General features: G+C 33.4%; 1 protein-coding gene across 2 annotated transcripts in view; it reads left to right on the plus strand.

The window, feature by feature from the left end:
• Positions 1-14,355, plus strand: part of Cdc25 (cell division cycle 25) — a 47,541-nt gene extending 33,186 nt beyond the window's left edge. The window contains exons 1-6 of one of the 2 annotated variants that reach the window (XM_073090618.1): positions 5,088-5,328; positions 7,460-8,069; positions 8,670-9,585; positions 10,002-10,153; positions 10,488-10,669; positions 11,261-14,355. In XM_073090618.1, coding sequence (XP_072946719.1) covers positions 7,551-8,069; positions 8,670-9,585; positions 10,002-10,153; positions 10,488-10,669; positions 11,261-11,495 — 2,004 coding nt within the window. In that variant the 5' untranslated portion in view covers positions 5,088-5,328; positions 7,460-7,550 and the 3' untranslated portion in view covers positions 11,496-14,355. Of the gene's footprint in view, positions 1-5,087; positions 5,329-7,459; positions 8,070-8,669; positions 9,586-10,001; positions 10,154-10,487; positions 10,670-11,260 lie in introns of those variants that run through there. The other variant, XM_073090617.1, reaches the window with a different exon arrangement.
• Positions 14,356-20,483: the final 6,128 nt, after the last annotated feature.

Genomic DNA, 20,483 nt, shown 5'->3' on the forward strand with positions numbered 1-20,483 from the left:
TTTAAAAAATACTGAAAGTCTTGTACTTTTGTTGTGAGAAATCCAAAATATGTATATGCAAAAAAATATGAATCTTGAAAACTACTTCAGCTACCTTTATGCGTGGCTAAGAATAATCTAGAACTCAGTAGAAGGCAAAATTATCAAATACGGTTAAAGTTAACAAGGAAAAGTGGGGACTTAATTAAACAACAATTAATATCAGAGATTATTTATATTCGTAAATATTTAATTAGTCAAACTTTACAAGGAAAACCGGAGACTTTAATAAAATAAATACATAATAAAATTGATATTTTTTTACTTCAGAAAAGTTTATCATTTCAGACTGACAAGTTTTGTGATCTTTAGCCAAATCCGTAAAATATCTAAGTATAAAACTATTTTTTACTTCAGAAAACTATTTCAGACTAAAAGTTTGGAATCTTTAGCTAAAACCGTAAAAATCTTAGTATAAAACTTTATTTACTTCAGAAAACTTTATTATTTCAGACAGGCACAATTTTTGCGTATATTTATAGCCAAAGCCGTGGAAACCTAGGTATAAAACTGTTTTTACTTCACAAACTATCACTTCAAACAGGCGCAAGTTATACGAAATTTTGCAGCCAAAACCTAGGTTTAAAACAATCAGAACCAAGAATAAGATTGCACGCGTTGCACAAGAAAACCGTTAACGTTAATTGGCGTTAACAATAACGCAAACAGTTCCCCCGTGCGTTGCAGTGCGTTGACTTAACGGTTTTTGAGTGACGTTACTCGACAGATTGACGGTTTTTTTTTAGAGATTTTTTAACTATATTAGTATGTCGGTACATGGATTAGTAAAGATACTTCGCTGCCTTGAAATTGAATGAAGCCAAAAACAGCTTATTTTAGTAAGTTCTTTTTTTGAATTCTTGACAAATAAAAACATTTTTAGAGAAAATTTACGAATAAATAACTAATACTGCGTAATTTACGTAGTAAATAAATAATTATTTCAAATATTTTAGGGACATTTTAGGACGGAGACGTGGCAAAACTTTTTTACGCAACTATTTCAATTCTTAAAACTGGGTACATTTTCTTGTTAGAAGTGAGTAATCTTTACTAATCTATGATGTCGGTATTGAGATTTATATTGGAAAATGGTAATTTAAACGTATTAGTATGTCGGATTTGAGACTATTTATATTGATAAACAGTAATCTGTATATACTAACGCCCATTAGTTATAAACTATTAATAAACATTGCAACTTATTTATAAACGTAAATAATTTTAACCATTTTTTCTATACACATTCGAAATTTGATTATTTAAATAAGCACAAATTTTAAATTTGGATAAAATTGATTGCAAAAATTGGATAAAATTGATTATTTATTCGATGAATTAGATTAATAAATATAGGCTCGACATAACATATTTGTGTGTATAATATATTTTTGTAAGTGAACCCAGTAACATTTAAATTAAACCCAGTATTGTATACTGGGTTTAATTATTACTTTAATTATAAATTGCGTTGTCTAAAAGATAATACGTGTAAACCACATCTGAATAACAAGGAATAATTAAACAATCATTTTAATTAAATATATATTAAACCTGTTTATGTAATGGTAACATAATAACCGTTATTATAAATAGCACCGAATACTAATAATTACGTTATTGAAACTAATAAACAATATTATCAGGGCACAGTTTCCTGTTCGTAAAAAAAATAACGGATGGTGTTATTCCCGATATCCTTCCTATAACCTTGTGGTGTATGGTTACAGGGTTGCCAGTATTTCGAAATAACACATTTTTAAGGAGAACCTTAAAACTAGACAAAGTAATTTAATATTTTTTGACGACTTTCAAAGATAATTTTTTTTACATGATTATAAAAAATATTGAAGTATTGTTTTGTCTATATGAAAATACTGTATAATATGCATTACTGTATTAAATATTAAACAGTGAAAAAACTTGAAATCTAATCTTTAAATCTAAGAAAAATACAGTATCTTTGCGTATTTTACAATATTATGGTTGTAATATACGACTTATGCCACTGTATCTTCTACCAATGAAAGCAGTGTGAAGGAGTACACTGATCCCTTCTAGGCCTTCCACAGGTTTCTAGGTTATGACAGTAGGCCAATGCACAACAGTGGGACATAAGAAAAATAGTTCTTAAACATAAAATATGGTACAATACTGAAAATGTTAGCATTATTGACAACCCTGTTTAGTTTACCATGGTTTACCAGATGTGGTCTGGATTTTAACGGATTTCAGCCATTTTTTGCCAGTCTGAATGTCATTTATTTGTCGTATTTGCAGGTTGTCTGCAATATGGTTATACGGCATGTTTTAAATAGAAACATGTGTTCTCTGTTGTTCTTATTTGGTGCAGGTATGTTTAGGGATTATAGATCTTATCGTTTTTCGAAAAAAATGTATATTGTCTACTTTTTAATTAAGTATACTAATCCTGTAATATCGGACCGAGTCTAAATAAGTAAATCTACTTCTACTACTACATGTTTATACATGCTTTACTTTTTTGAATTATATATATTATACTGTAACATAGGAGAATAAATATAAACGATAAATTTCCTTATACAAAACTACATTAGGATCTTATTAGTAGATTATTAATTCTTAGTATTTTATAATTCAATGGTATTATTGTGTTATATGTCACCAGATATTAGGTTTTCCTGTTTGAAATATTTCAAATTTTACAGGTGTTGGAATAGGGAAATAAAAAATTGTATGATTCTCAAATAAAATCGTTGAAATTTAATATGCATTCGACATTTAGCTCAAGAAATTGTATCAAAATGCGATGAGAACTCAATATACATAAAGATAATACATTGTTTTTATCAAATTCGCACACTGCATAGCGAAAACAAGCGAATTGTCGCAACAATAAGCTTAAATTGAATGCATTAACATACATACTAACCGTCATACTTTTAAAAATCTACAATATCTTAATCCATTGCTTGAAGGTTGAAAATCCCTAAAGTATAACTGGAAGAACGTTTACTTGTGAGATATTTTATTCAAATCACTGTTCGTTATCTTCTTTTGTGATATTTCGGTTGTGGAATCAAGTGGTGCATCACTATTGTTCGGTAATAGTGCAGGGACGGTTTTTTTTTTGGATTTTTTTGGGGGCTAAAGGGCTTGTTCCATAGGGACATTGTCTTGAGGATGTATTCCGGCTAATATACTCGTACGTTTATATTGGCAGATTTAGTTCAAATGTATATAAAACTTGTGAAATATAGGTAAATAAACGTTTCTTTATGTTTTCGTAAATCTTTTACGTTAGATAAATTGATTTTATGAGATACAAAGACATAAAATTACTCAAAAAAAGAATAAGATATTAAGATATGATCATAATTTAACTTATTATTTACTTTAAATTAGTAGAAAAAACTTTAGAGAAGTTCTTAAAATGTTAAATTTCTTTTTTGTTTTTTAAGCAATGTATACGTAGAAAAATTAAATTAAAATGATAAAAAATGCTGTATCTATATTAATAAAAAAATCTGAACTATTACAAAAAAAACTAAAAATACGGTATAAATATAAATCCAAATCACAGATATATAGATCTATATATAAAGTCCCCCCTGTCTGTCGGTCATTACCGTTATACCGGCAAAAAACCCCAAGACGTCGGGTGCAACATGCAAGCATTGTTCGTGTAAGGGTAGCCGTGAATGGAGCCCAAGACCGTTGATAGGTATATAACTGGTAAACTGGTTGAAAATTCATTAAATAAAACTGGATTTTAGGTAACTTGTATAACTGTAACGGATAAATTGTCAAAAATGATCAAGAAATACCGTCAAAATTGTCTTGATGTCTTAGCATTAAATAAACAACAAATACCCTTAAGTTGCATATGTCTTAATAATGTCATAAGTTAAAAATAATCATTATATTTGATCATTTATAAAAGGAAATTTTGGGTAGTTAAAACATGGACGCTAGCAACATTAAATCCCATAAACTAAAACTATGACGTTCGAAAATTAGAACGAATTTGAAAACGCAAACAATTGAAATAAAGTGAATCAGTAAAAATCATTGATATTAATTAATATTTAAGTCCCAAGAAAACAATTAATAGAGCTATCAAATTCTGTGTTACTTCATTATCATTCATATACTTAAATCAAAATCGTGTATTGTCTATTTCCGCTATAGAAAAGGTGTAAAATAATTACTTTTCTTTGAAGGGCGTGATTAGGCCTTATTTATGGCGTTGCATAGTCCGTAGGGTACGCATCTGTAACATTATGTAACTAAGTAACATTTTTCTCCTTACAGAAGTTATAATATTACTTAGTTTTGATTAGCCATTTATTACTTGCATAACATAAAAAAACTTAAATAGGAAACTTTTGACAAAGCATCGTCGTCTTGTAAGAGTTGTGATCTACCTTAAGTTAATATAAACAAAATTACCATCTATCTTTGTATAATAAAAGATTTTCCGTTATAAGTATAACGGAAAGTTGATATTTATTTATTATTCATGAAATCTATTTCACCCCTTCGATGAAACATTTATATTCAGAGGGAATATTGATTATCCTAACCGATTTACGGTTGAATTAGAAATTGTAATCTTGGTAATTATATTATGAGAGTACAATAAAATTTACATAACTAGGGACTTATGTAAATATAAATTAATATATATTTACTTTAATACTTTGAAATGAACGCGTTCGAGGACTTATTTGCTGATTATAGACATAAATTACACCAAAATATGATTCTACGAATCTTTTATTGCCTTTTATTATCGATATACTGTGATGAACAGAATGATTTAATTAAATAAATACTTGATAGTTTGCGTAATAAATGTACATTTAACGTAACACCATGATTATTTAGACTACATGTTAATTTTATTAAAATTAATTATTATTTTAAATGCATATAATATTAATATTTTAATGCTATTAAAGAAATTAAAATGGAATAACATTAAGTATAATGAAATACTTATTTCCGAACGCAACCTAACTTGACGTGCCGTCGAAACAAAAGCGCGCGAACACAAACGTCAATTCGCCATATGATTACCAATCACATCTACCTGTTTTAAAAATGTTATTTAGTAAATCAAGCTCGGATTCGATTTTGCACGTGACTTAAAGCAGTAACTGCGTTACAGTTTTTATTTCTCATAACCTTTAGTTCAAACCTTTTCGTTCGGGTGAAGTTGAAAAAAATTGTTGTTGAAAAATAGTTAATATTGTTCGTGTGTTGTCTTGAACGATGGGTTCCGGCCTGGGAACGTGATCGAAGGTACGTGGAACCCGTTTTAGGGATATTTACGACTGTGATGGTCGATATTGATTCGATGGGACCCTACGGCTATTGTTATGGCCCCTTTTCGAAACTATTGTGTCTGTCTCAAGGGTCTGTCTTGGGGTCTCAGTCAGTCTTGTGCTACCACGCCGCGAGGATGGTCGTTCCTTTGCGTGGGAATTGTAGGTTAGTAAAATACTTACGAAATATGTAATATATATTATTTATTCTACACCTAGATCTTTATGTATTTACATATTAATTTTGGCTTATTGAGCCATCGTCCTGTGCATTATTAAAGGGATTTTTTGCTTTACTTTTATAACTTAAAACTTTTATAACTTACTTTTTAACCTATAAGTAATGTTAAATCCTAAATATCATAAATTCTAGAAAAACAATTGATTTAATGTGAGTTTTTAAAAAAGCTTGCAATAGAAATTTAAATTTATTTATACAATCTGTAACTAAAACTTAAATTAGAACTCTTATAACTAAAATGTTAACCTATAAAAACTGTGTATTTTAGATATTAAATCTTACATATCCAACAGACAATCAAAAATATGTATAACAAACCAGTGTTTTTGCTGCAATATTGTATTTTTATATTCTACAGTCTCTCTACATTTGTATATTTATACAGTCAAGATTTAGTTCTTAAATATGTTAGCAAAACCTTTATTTATCTGTTAGGTAGTACTATATAACAGTAGTACAGTTATTATTTAAGACACAGTTCTTAATATCAAAAACAATTGCAAACAGCCCATGCGTATATGACTAAGCCATGTATTCTGATCTTTCCACTGGGTAAGGTTCTCCTCTCAGGGTGAGAAGAAAGGAGACATTATATAGTTTTGAACATAAAGTTATGGGTCCCACATATACTCTATTTCATATTAGCATTTGTTAACCTCAAGTTTATTATAAGTTTATTATACTGTATAAAATATTTATTAATTTTCATATATATTTATTTTTTTATATTATAGATATGTCAAACCAGTATGCAGTCAATCTGGCAATATGCGGCCACTACCATTTATGGATATTTTACATGGAGTGTAGTCCTACCTGAGGTCAGCCACAGATGCTGTCTAAGGACTAAATTGACCTGGTATAAGTATCTTTTACCAGAACACAGCATGCCTTAACACTGGAGTTGCCCTCGGAATTCTGGTAGTATACTCACAGTCCCAAAGGGCATTCAGTAGAACACCATAGGGTTTTAGCCAGTAGGAGTCCGACAAATCCTCTCCACTGCCTCCTCAGCTGAGAGGAACCCTTGCAGGGTTTTCTCATGTAAAAAGTTCAATAGTCGAACCATGGAGCATTCTACCACCTTTAAGTAGATACATTAAAACTTATTATATTAATATATTGAACCATTTTGGTGTGGTAAGGGAGACATACTTTTCCAAGCTGTTCTGGTTTAGTCCTCAGGGGTAGCGACGCAACTGTGGCCAACCTTAAGTAGGAATCGAATCCTGTCTGGAGTTGAAAACACATGTACATGCAACACTTGCCATCAGGTGGTCTACATGCTCGTCTACTACTATATTATAAATAAATAAACTGGACAAATCCAAGTTAAAGTCGCATGGAGAGGTTTCTGTACTTATAAAAAATATTTTTTCACAATACTTAGTTATATGACACAAAAATAGATGGCGTTGGGGTGATGATGAATGATACGTAAGCAATGTATAATAAAATTAAAATAACTATATTAAATATGTTTTATGGTTCTTATTTGTATTATTTATTATAATACCAGTTAGTAGTAAACGGATTGTAAAAATTTCAACCGTAATCCTAGTACGGTTTAACAGTTAGATCGAAAAATGCCGAAAAATACCGGTTTGTTGTATGGAGACCCCCTTTAATATTCAACTTTATATTATTTTTAGTATTTGTTGTTATAGCGGCCACCGTTATGCATCTTTTATAAAAATTTCATGTATCTATCTTTTACGGTTTCGGAGATACAGCCCTGTGACAGACGGACAGACAGTGAAGTCTTAGTAATAGGGTTCCGTTTTTATCCCTTGGGTACAGAACCCTAAAAAAGTATGTTTGTTAGAAGAAATAAGCATTATTAACGAATTTTCTTTCTTCTTTCCAGGTTAATAACCGAGAGTTTCAGAATTAACTCCGGTAACAACTCAAAGAAGCGGAAACAGGACGAGGCGGCCACAACCAACTACAAATACAAGATGAACCCCCACTCCTTGGACTTCAACCGACGGTCACCCATCAGCTCACCGATCCACACACCATCAAAACGAAGAGTCTTAGGGGAGATACGTAACTCACTGTTCCCAATTGACAGAATGAATCCCAATCTGGCACAGTACGAGAAATCTCCGTTGCATGATAGATTGTCACCATTCAATCAAATAAAATCTCCGTTACATAATCAAATTGAACGGATTAAGACCCCGTTAACACAATCACCGATCTCGAAGTCTCCGTTACATAGTCAAATTGAACGCTTGAAGTCGCCTCTGATCGGTCAATCTTTGGACAAGTCACCGCTAACGAGTAGATCATTGAAACGGAGTTCGAAAATTTCAAAGATTTTTGAGGAAAGGACTAAATTTAAGATGTCTAATAAAGAGAACAGTCCGTTCATGAGTGAGACTTTTATGAAGTTGGATGTGGAGGAGGAAACAAGGGATTGTTCGTTCGGAGATGCTTTCCAAGCTCACAAGATGAATTGGTCTATGACGAAGGTAATATTTTATCTTTTTGCATTTATCTTTTACTAGATTTACATGAACATTAAATATTTGCTGTAATAGACATACTAAAATATATCCATTGAGTTTTTATATAAGATTGGTAGTAAGCTAGCATGTAGTCCACCTAATGGTAAGTCACTGTATGGACATCTGTACAACTCCATATAGAGCAGGTTCTACCTGAAGCCGACCACATGTTGCCACGTAAGCACTAAGATGATCGCCTCATACTATTTTGTTGTCTATCTGTTCCCTTGGGTTCTTGAACACAAATCTGGGCATAGTTCTCTCAATACGAATGGTGGAAGCCTTAACAATAAGGAATGAAATCTTAACCTTCATGAAATTCACCCTTTACAGGGAGATGATTCCTTCAGACCAGAATACAACAACTATAAATGTGAAAATCGAATGTTGTTCTGAGAAATTTAAAGGATTTTTATAAGAAACTTCGCTGCGAGAATATGTTTTAGATTCTCTGCATTAATTCTAGATCAATTAGTCTAAGCTAAGAACTGTTAAGTGTAATTTTACTAAGTAAATTTTGAAAAACATGCTTCAACTTTATTAACATTATGCTGTCTTTTTCAGCTCGACTTCATAGACGCTATACCCTCAAAATCCTTCGAGATGGAACCAACAACCCAGTCCGAAGACCTGTATGTACCCCAAAAGGAATTAACCGGAGACCAGGACCCTGAGTTCCAAACCTTACACGACTTGGAAGAAGCCTTCGATGCGGACTTCGATCAGTGTAATAAATATGAGATCATTTCAACAGACAGTCCAAATATTATATCCAGAGGTAGATCGACTTCTAGGAAGGTGACTGGTAACTTTGTTTTCGGAGCACCGTTATCTGATGCAGAACAGTCAACCTCCTTCAATAAACCGAATGGAACTAACCGTATGCTCAACTTTGAGGATGAGAGCTTCGAGTTCACCTCCCCAGCAACAAAACGACCAACAACAACAAATGTATCGGTCAAGAAGAGTCTTAAGTTCTCCGAGACTCCACCAAAAACGTTGAAACATGAGAAAAGTGACTCGAGCATCGGGTCGATGTGTTCTCCGGTCTCCGGTAAAATCAGGTTCCCGTCAGAATCAACGACGTCTATGGAAAGTGGGTTCATATCGGAGATGGAGGAAGCATTTTTGGACATCGAAGAGGTTTCGAACAGCCCAAAGATGGCTAACTTCAATGAGTTACTCTCGGGGCAGATTAAAGACAATTTTATCCCGGAAAAAGAGTTTTTGAGGCGTCCTCCGCTACACAGAAGCTTGAGTTTCAATCCGGAAGCTTCAAAAGCAAGAGTATCCCTATTTTCGATTAACGAAAGTCCCGCAGAGAAGAAATCTCAGAAGAGAAGTGTCGAGGATGATAGTATAGGGAGTAAACGAAGAAAGTCCAACTGCCAAAGTCCGGATGTGGAACTGAAAGCAAGGCCAGTGTTGCAGCGCGCTTTCTCTGAGAACAATGCCTCCATAATGTCTGCATTAGCTCGATGTAAGTTTTATTATTGTAACTAGATTAATGTTTTTTATAATATAGGAGTAGCAGACGAGCATGCAGTCCACCTGATGGTAAGTGGCTACTGCCGCCCGTGGATCTGTATCAATCCCAGATAGGATTAGATTCCTACCTGAGCTCAGCTACGCGCCCCGCTACCACTGAGGACTAAGCTGGAACGCCTTGGAAAAGTATGTCTCTCTTAACACACTTCAAACCAGAACGCAGCAGCGCTACACTGCTGTTATAACAGAAAGATGTGACGGTGGTGCCGCCGGAGTCGAACTACAAAGGGTCTACCACCTTCTGACCCAAGTACCCAAGACACTAGTATTACCTCGTTGTATTGCCAAACTTATTTGTTGACCGAGCGTGTTATATTTAGTTCTATATAAATTTTCTTGTCATTCCAGCCGCAGTAGACCCAGACCTGATAGGAGACTTCTCGCTACCCTTCGCGCTGCCACTGACTAGCGGTGACCACTCTGACCTCAAGTCAATATCGTGTGATACCCTAGCAAGTCTACTTAAGGGAGACTTTACCGACAGCATAAGTGATTTTCAGGTGAGTAAAGTAATCGATCATCTTATATATAAAATTCTTGTATCACAATGTTAGTTACCGAAACGGCTTTACCGATTTTCACCAAATTTTATTCAGTAGGTCTGAGAATCGGCTACTATCTACTTTTCATACCCCTAAGTGATAAGGGTTGTTCACCCTTAACATTTTTTTATTTATATGGCAACACAACGGGTCAGCTAGTATTACATAAAAATATATGCATTCTTTATTTCATTGTTTTGTTATTAATATTTTGTTTGTTATTTGATTATTTATTACAATTTATTATTATTATAATCAACCCTCAGTATTCTAATCAACCCTTATTCACCAGGTGATAGATTGCCGCTACCCCTACGAATACGAGGGTGGTCACATCCTGGGCGCAGTCAACTTGTACACGCCTACCCAGATCCTGACTTTAGTGAACGAGCCGCTCCAGCCGAAGTCACCGCAGTCCAAGCGGAAGATACTGGTGTTCCACTGTGAATTCTCGCTTGAAAGAGGCCCTAAATTGTGAGTATTACAAGTTGTAAAAGTTTATTTATTTATTTGTGTACATAGAGTCGTAGAATTAATTGAATATAAAAAAAAATATATAGTATAAACAACTACCTAAAAAATTAAAGTTTAATCTTACTGGTGTAAGATTTTTGTTAATAATAAATATAGAAATATTGGCAAGTTCTAATAAGAAATAATTGTTAAATGTCGATATTTGGTTAGCAAAATTTGCAAAGTTTAAAAATTTTAAAATTTGGAATGTTGCTATCGTCGCCCATTGACATCTGTGTTAATAGTAATTGACCACTGCTTTCTAAGGACATCTGTAATCAACCCCAGATAAGATAAGATTCGTACCTGGGGTCGCCTGGGGTGGGTCCATAGATGCGCCACTACTCTTGAGGACTAAGTTGGAATGTCTCAGATAAGTATGTCTCTTACCACACTTCAAACCAGAGCACAGCAGCGCTACACTGCTGTTATAACAGAAATAGGTGTACCAATGTCGTCGGAGTCAACCCACAACACGTTCAATCAAATTGTAATAAAATCAACCACCTTCAAATTTATTACAAGATTACTAATAAAAACATTTTCTTCCAGATCCCGTTTCCTCCGTTCATCGGACCGTGCTAAGAATAAAGAGAACTACCCTTCTCTCCACTACCCCGAGGTCTACTTACTCCACGAGGGGTACCGTGCCTTCTATCAACAGTACCCAGAGTTGTGCTCCCCCACGGGGTACACAGCGATGTTAGACCCACAGCATCGACATCTGTTAAGACGACACAGATCTGTGCAACCGACTACTAGTCGGCGGAATCGGCTGTTATTGTGAAGTGCAGACTTCGGTGAACTTCAGTGAACTTCAACGAGTAGACAGTGATAGTAGGTTGTTACTGAGAAGTGAAGTGAAGGCTTCAGTGAACTTCAAGGAATAGACAGTGATAGTTGGTTGGTAAAGTGAAGTGACTTTAGAACTTCAGCAAATAGGGTGAAGTGTACATTGGTGTGAATTGTAAACGGATTGAGTTGGGACTTCGTAGCAGAATTTTAAGTGAATTTGAAGTTGAAAGACTTCAGTCGACTTCAAATAGTTAGACAATAGTCGGTGGAAGTTTAAATCGTAAACGCATTGAGGTGAGACGTCGTAGGATTGAAAGTGGATTTGAAGTTTGAAGTTGGAAGACTTCAGTTGACTTCAAATAGTTAGCCAGTAGTTGGTGGAAGTTTAAATTGTAAACGGATTGAGGTGAGACTTCGTAGCAGAATTTTAAGTGAATTTGAAGTTTGAAGTTGGAAGACTTCAGTTGACTTCAATAATATACGAATTTGACGTTGAGACCGTGTCTAAAGTTAAAGTGAAAATAGTTAGGCTATAGTTGGTGGTGTAAATCTGTGTGAATTGTAGACGGATTTATTATTGAGACTTCGTAGCAGAATTTTAAGGCAATTTGAAGTTGGAAGAAAGACTTCAGTCAACTTCAAATAGACTATATTTTTGGAAGTTTAAATTAGTCTGAATTATAAACGAATTTTAAGGGAATTTGAAGTTGAAAGACTTCAGTCAACTTCATTGAATAGACTGACTTTAATAATGATTTAATTTGAAGACTTCATACTTCTGTCGAAATCATTGAATAGTTACAATTTCATAGTGTTTGGTGAATTGGATTTGAAGTCTTCATACTTCAGTCGACTTCATACTTCAGTCAACTTCATGGAATGGACTGACTTTGAATAGTGAGTATAATAAAAATTATTATTGTAGAATTCTATATAAACCAATTCAAAGATTTTGTTAGACTTCATACTTCATAGAGTAATTTTGAAATATTGAAGTGGTATGTTTGCCAAACATTGATCTAAATGTTCCTCTTCCCATAATTGCAGTATGTGGTACTACAGTGCCTGCATTGGCCAATATTGGGGTTATTAAAGCGTAGCCAGAGTATGTCCAATGTTTGAACAACATTGGCCAATGATTGGCCAATAGGGTGATAGTTACTTCAGCTATTGTCATTTGTCAAACATTGGACCTTGGGTTGTGGAATATAGGACACTTCAGTTATGTTTGCCAAATATTGGAAAAAGAAAACAATTTTTGTTGTAGGAATTGTAATTATAGTGTTGGGTACTCAAGCTCAACGTTTGCCAAACATTGGGCGTACAAAAAGCCTAAAAGAAATTATATGTACCCCAGTAGGGCAACGGTTGTAAAAATGCACGAGTTATTATATGGTCTACTCTGAAAAGACCATTTGAAATACCATATTTAATAAGACTTGTAATACAAAATCGACAAATTGACTTAAGGAGATAATAATAACTAATGGTCTACTGGAAAAACCATTTAAAAGACTTGAAATACTAAGAAGGATTAAAAATTATTGAAAATTCATAAAAATAACTTAAAAATTGATTAAAATTACTTAAAAAATATGTTTAGTATTTTCTAAATTTATATGACATATATTAAGATTTATAAAGACTATGCGCTATATAAGCTTACGGTCTACTCAAAAGACCGTTCTATTGAGAACTCGCGAAAAGACCGAACATTAAAAAGACCAAGCCAAATTCTAGTGCCAGTGACTAAATTAAGGCGAAAACGCCTAAAATAAGACACAAATACGACTGAAATAAGACAATCTTTCGGTCTATCGATAAGACTTTGCCAAATTATAATCGTGCCAGTTAGGAGTAGAATTATAATTAATTAAATTAAATTAATTGTAAATATAATTAAAATAATTCAATCTCAAATGCCATAACATGTTTTGTCTCTCTCTAACATAGTGAGGTAGAAAAGGACAAAACATAGAGTACTTTAATCTGGTATAAGTTACAAATAAGAGTAGATTTTACGTAGATTCAATTTTAATTAGATTAACTGTTATAGTTAATTAACATAATATTAACATTTGGAAGTTAAATTTAACTATGTATGTTAATTAAATAGCAATAACTATAGTAAAAGACCGGTCTACTCAAAAGACCGTGATATGAAGACGATTGTAACTAAAATTACTAGTAGAATACGCGTGGTTTGCATGTGTATGGACCCTTAGTTCAGGGTCCCTAGAGAGAATTGGTCTACTGGAAAGACCATGATAATAAAAAAAAATTGGACATAAATTTACTTGAAATAAACTGTTTGCGGTTTGTGTGTATGTGTCTGTGTGGACCCATAGCTTAGGGTCCATAGATTGAAAAGACCGGTCTACTGAAAATATCGTGACATTTTAGTGACAAATTTTTACATAATTAACTTTATTCTACTCGCGGTTTGTATGTGTGCGTGGATCCATAGTTAAGGGTTCATTAAGTGAAAGATTTGGTCTACTGGAAAGACCTTGATCATAAAAAAATACATAAATTAAGTTGAAATCGTCTATTCGTGGCTTGCGTGTATGTGTGTGTGTGTGTGTGTGTGTGTGTGTGTGTGTGTGTGCACATATAGTTAAAGATCCGTAAAGTGAAAGAAGACCGGTCTACTGGAAAGACCATGATATCAAAGACAGTTTTTGACTTTAATTAACTTTAATAGACCATGATCTACTATTACATTTGTGTGTATGTGTGCGTAGACCCATAGTTAAGGGTCCATAGTATGAAAAGACCATGACATTTCAAGAATTTTTGGACATAAATTAACTTTAGATCGTCTATTCGCGATTAGCGCGTGTGTGTGTGTGTGTGTGTGTGGACCCATAAATAAGGGTCCATATTATTATATATATAATAGACCGGTCTACTGAAAAGACCGCGACAATTCAAGGATAAGTTTTCGTCATAAATTAATTATAATAGATCATTTATTCTCTTTTTCCTTGTGTGTGTGGACCCATAGCTTAGGGTCCATAAAATAAAAAGACCGGTCTACTGAAAAGACCATAATAATTAAAAAAAATGACAAATAGGCCGTGGTCTACTAGAAGTGTAGGAAATGTAGCTACGATTGGAAAATAACTAAAAATGTATTAAACGCATTTATTTTAGTAAATAATAAAACATTTTAAATAAATGTAAATATACTATATGCCATACTAAAGTTAAATAAGTATAGACCGCGCCAAACTGCTAGTCCGCTCTGAGTGCGAGCAGGTGTAGTCATACAATTTGCTATGGCGACGCGATTCATTTCTATATTCAGAGCGAACTAGCATTTTTACGCGGACTATAGTAAGTACAAAATTAGTTAGTAAATACGATCCCACCTTTATTTTAGTTATTATATAAGATTTATTGCAATATCCTAAATATAAATGCGAATTTGTTGTGCTTTTAAGTCAACTACATAATTACCGATTCTCATGAACTTTTGTACACACGTTGTCAGGTTCAGAAAAGGATATAGGGTACCTATTTTTTTATATAATATAGGAGTAGCAGACGAGTATACAGTCCACCTGATGGTAAGTGGCTACTGCCGCCCATGGACATCTGTAATCAACGGATAAGATTAGATATGCCTACCTGAGGTCGGCCACAGATGCGCCGCTATCCCTGAGGACTAAGCTGGAACACCTCGGAAAAATCTGTCTCCCTTACCACACCCTTCAGACCGGAACACAGCAGCGCCTAACACTGCTGTTATTAGGTAGAAATAGGTGTGGCGGTGGTACTGCCGGAGTCGAACCACAAAGGCTTCTACCACCTTCAAACTTATTATTCCGAAAATGTAATTCCCTAAGGATAGACAGACCACTAACAGCGAGGCTGTAGGTAAATGCTAGTATGAAAATATGCAGAAAAGTGTGGTAAGGAAGATAATAAGAGGTCGGCGATGCATTGGCGACTCTGTTGTTGCAAATGTTCATAGGCGACGATGACTTTCCATCAGGTCTGCTAATATTATGTTCATATGCGACGTTGACTTTCCATTAGGTAGAACTTCTGTTAATATTAGGCTCAAATAAAATCAGGTAGCACGTCTACTAATATTAGGCTCAAATAAAAAAGGCGTTCCTTAGACCTCGGTAGCAACGCTGTGGCCGACCTCAGATAGGTAATCCTATCTGGGGTTGATTATAGGCGTCCATACGGCAGACTTACAAGTGGACTGCATGATTGTCTGATATTTCTATAAAAGGAAATTTCAAATTTAAAAGGTTCTAACCTTAATTAGGGCTTAAATAGGGCTAAGGGTATGTAAGGGTCTAGTTGTAAAAACCCTTTGTCGTATTTCTGATGATTAGGGCATTTAGGGTCTATATAAGAACCCTATTGGACCCATTACTCTCTTCCTATTTTCAAAAAAATAATTCTTACCTTAATATTTTTTTACAATTTTTCAACCCTTTACGACTAACCCCTCTAACTAAAACACTAACGTCGGTTATTAATATTCAATCTATCTCTTGTTTTGCTTAACAAAGATCGACATTTGATTTATCTTCATACTAGGTAATGTCAAATCTATCTTTGGTAGGTAAAACTGGATAGATTGGTTATTAATAACTAGTTTAAACTACGGTTTGGATTATTCTGCTTAAATACAATTGGAATCAAGGAATTCTCTATTACATGACTTCTTTTATTTTTTAGAAAAAATCGTGGTTCAGACAATTTAAAAAAGTCAAAAATTCTAATTTTGGACTTTTCAGTCATTTTCTACTTTTCGTTTGATTTTTCAGTAACTTAAAAAAATGTAAATATTAAATAGTTTAAAATAATTTCATTATGAATACAAGATTGTGTAAAAATGTACAGAGAATAACTATCTTTATATATATATTTCTTATGTGCGTGTGTATATCACTGAACTCCTCCTAAACGACTGGACTGATTTTGATAAAATTTGTTGTGTGTGTTCAAGGGGACTTGAGAATGGTTTAGATTCACAATTTAGTCCGTGGGAAAAGGTTCTTATATGTAAAATTCTCGTGTCACAATGTTAGTAACCGTACTCCTTCGAAACGTCTTTACCGATTTTCACCAAATTTTATATGCATATTCAGTAGGTCTGAGAATCGGCTACTACCTATTTTTCATACCCCTAAGCGATAAGGGTTGTTCACTATTAACATTTTTTTTAATTTATATGGCAACACAACGTTTGCCGGGTCAGCTAGTAATATTAAATGTGAATGTGAGTTTGTTACATCACGCCTTAACTAAATAACCGATTGTCATGAAATTTTGTACACACGTCAGGGGTTCTGAAAAGGACATAGGGTATAGTCCGCGCCAAACTGCTAGTCCGCTCTGAAGTTGCGAGCAGGTGTAGTCATACAATTTGCTATGGCGACGCGATTCATTTCTATATTCAGAGCGGACTAGCAGTTTTACGCAGACTATACCTTTTATCTCGAAAAAGGGTTCCCGAGGGATAAATAAAACTTTTGACCGCGAGCGAAGCCATAGGTAATAATTTATTAAAAAGCCATAGCTAGTAATTCAATTTGTTGACTTTATAGACATCGGGTGTAATGTTAAATTCACGGAAAAATGTCTAATGGGAACATGTTATAACAATTTAAACATTTTTATTTGAAACCTGTTAATAAAAACTATTCAGAGCATTGTATGTAATGCAACGTGTAGGTATTCACCGAATTATGACGAACATGTAAATACCGCGCACGAATACAGGCGCGTGATCTTGTGATTCGCGCTTAACACTACAACCCGTGTAAATTGAACGAATATCTTGGCGAATACCAAATACACGAGTTAGTTTATATACATACTCGCATCTATTTGTCTGTGCTTGCCGAGTATCTAAAGGTTGCATTAAAATTATGTACGATGTCTTTTCACATTTGTAACATATTTTTTGTATTTTATTGTACCAAATTGTGTATACGTCTTGTCTGTTGCTCGGACGAGTGACGACTGACGCTCGATTGTAGCACTTTGAGCTTTTTGTAGTACTTTTATTTCGGACATTTTAATTAGACACATTCTTAGGTAATTCAAAATGGCTGTCATTATTGCTCGCGGAAAATGATCGAGGAGTGACGACGTCATCATGAATTAAAATGTTTATTAAAACATGCTCTATTATGACATAATTCGCACCTTTAAAATGACAACGTAAGTGCAAAAATACTTTAATAAGTGCCAAACTATCCAATGCAATGACTCTCGTGTGATCACCGTACCCGCTAGATGGCGGTAGTGTCGATGTCGGGTTGAGAGCCAGTTGAAGGCGACACGACAGATTTTAATGCACTTTTCTCAAATGGTATTTGCACTTTGCAATTTTAAAGTGGGAATTATGTATACTTGTATTTATAGTTTGAAAAACTTTTCTGTGCCTGTGACGGTTTAAAAAAACCAGTCATGTTTTGTTGTCAGCTTCATGTGGGATTTTTCAATTTCCAAAAATAAAAAGTTTTTAATTTTTACGTTCATTTGATGATTGTGATCGTAAAAACTAAAATTTATGTTATTTGTCAATAATTAATAATTTTGAACATTATTATTAGAGATTCGTAATATGTCCGCGCCAAACTGCTAGTACGCTCTGAAGTTGTTGCAGGTAGTCATACAATTTGCTATGGCGACGCGACTCATCTCTATATTCAGAGCGGACTAGCACTTTTACGCGGACTATAAATATTAATAAAATACTTAATATCCCATCTCTCGGGCAGTTTTTGTCAACCTAGCAACATTATTATCACCAGTTACACACACAGAGAAAAGTTTATCGAACTATATGAAAAAAATATATTTCGGATTGAGACATGCAAATTTTAATTTTCGACTGGCAATACAAAATTTATGCGTCTATTTCGTTAAATGTTGCCATCCGGTGGCAAAATTGTTTATGGCAATATTATTAATACGCTTTTAAATATTTTTATTGATGAAAGAGTAATTATTTTTTTTATTTAATAAAAGATTATGATTTGTTTAGTTTAAGTATAGATTTATTTTATTGAATAAGTTGATATGTTACTGTTTGAGCATATTTTATTGAAATTATAATTTTTCGAAAATACCTTCAAATTTAATAACTTGTTTTTGACTACTTTATATATTTCAACAAAATTATATGTTAAATGTTCGACTCCGGCGTCACCGCCACACCTATTTCTGTTATAACAGCAGTGTAGCGCTGCTGTGTTCTGGCTTGAAGTGTGGTGTAGTACGCTCCAAACTGCTAGTCCGCTCTGAAGTTGTTGCGAGCAGGTGTAGTCATACAATTTGCTATGGCGACGCGATTCATTTCTATATTCAGAGCGGACTAACAGCTTTACGCGGACTATAAGATTTATATGAGGCTTTTATAGTCCTCAGTATGTCGACCTCAGATAAGTTCAATCCTACCTGGGGTTGATTATTGATGTCCATACAGTGTCTACCATCAGGTGGACTGCTTACTACTTCAATTTTATAACAAAAACACACATTTATAATGTCTATGCGTGGGTATTGAATATTTTTTGAAAATTTCCGTCTACAATGCTCAAATGGTAGAGATTTTGGGAGACAACTCCTATTTTACGCTTACTAGTATTATCTTTTGTAAATAATTTACGTTTAGCATAGTCGAAAATTTTCGAAAAGCTGTTAAAATTATATTTTTTTATAAAAATAGCCAAGTATACATTTTGTTTTTTACTTGTTTTATTTTTGAAGGATCGCAAAAAAATATTGTCAATTTGACAATAATGACAGTTATTTTGAAAAAACAAAACGTAAAAATTGAAAATACGACCGAAAATTTGACAAGTAAAAACATTTTGCATACTTTTGGCTACTAGATGTCGCTATTCGTAAAAAGATTGCATACTTAAAATGCATCTTATTCTGTAATGGTACTAAAATTTATTATGAATAATTTAGTTAATAAAATAAGGTTACAAATTTTAAATTATATTACAGCGCCGTTTATAACAATATTTAACTAATATATCATGTAACTGAATATTATTTGTAGTTAAGAATAGAATTTTAGGAATAAGTTGAAATAAATTATGAAAGTATAAATATGTTGTCTTATTTATGTCATCAACCCATTACTGTCCCACTGCTGGGCACGGGTCTCCTCTCAGAATGAGGATTAGGCCATAGTCCACCGCGCTGGACAAGTGCGTATTGGTAGACTTCACATACCTTTGAGAATTCTTTTAAAGATCCCTCAGGTATGCAGGTTTCCTCACGATGTTTTCCATTGTTAAAGTATGTGGTAATATTTAAATTTTCTTTTCACACACATTTTAAAACAAGAATTTCACACTAATACATCTAAGAATACATCCAAATACATGTATAATATCATACAATAAAATAAAACGGCAGTTTTTGTTTCACATTTATTATTTTACGTCAAAAATATACATTTACAAATATAATTTTTTTCTTGGAATATACTCTTACACGAAGAATAGAATAAATGGAATATATTTACACGATAATATTTAATACAATATGGGACATATTGTGATGAATAGGGATTATAATTATTCACTTAAATAAATGACTAGAGAATAAGCCTCCTATAAAATTATTCACTTAATTATTTGCTTTTTACCACGCTTTTATTAGCTTGACCTGTATGTATGCATGTAACGAAATCTTCGAATTCGGAAATCCACTTTGAACGGTCCGATTAATTTAAAATTTTGAACAATCATCAAGAACCAATGTCAATACACGATTTTAATAATTTTATCCCATTTTCGTCATCAGGATCGTCAGGAATCAGGATTAAAGATTTACCTTGTGCGAATTTAGCGTGGTTTTTAGTTTTTAAAATATAATTATTTGTATTCTTCGACATTTCATAATACAATGTTATTAAAAACGTAACATATTTGAGCTTTTGATCTTGAAAATACATAGTTATTTATTGGCTAAGCAAAATAAA

Source organism: Epargyreus clarus, unplaced genomic scaffold (assembly GCF_041222505.1).
Source record: "Epargyreus clarus isolate Ecla_fem2 unplaced genomic scaffold, WU_Ecla_fem_2.2 ptg000033l, whole genome shotgun sequence".
Classification (NCBI taxonomy): Eukaryota; Metazoa; Arthropoda; class Insecta; order Lepidoptera; family Hesperiidae; genus Epargyreus; species Epargyreus clarus.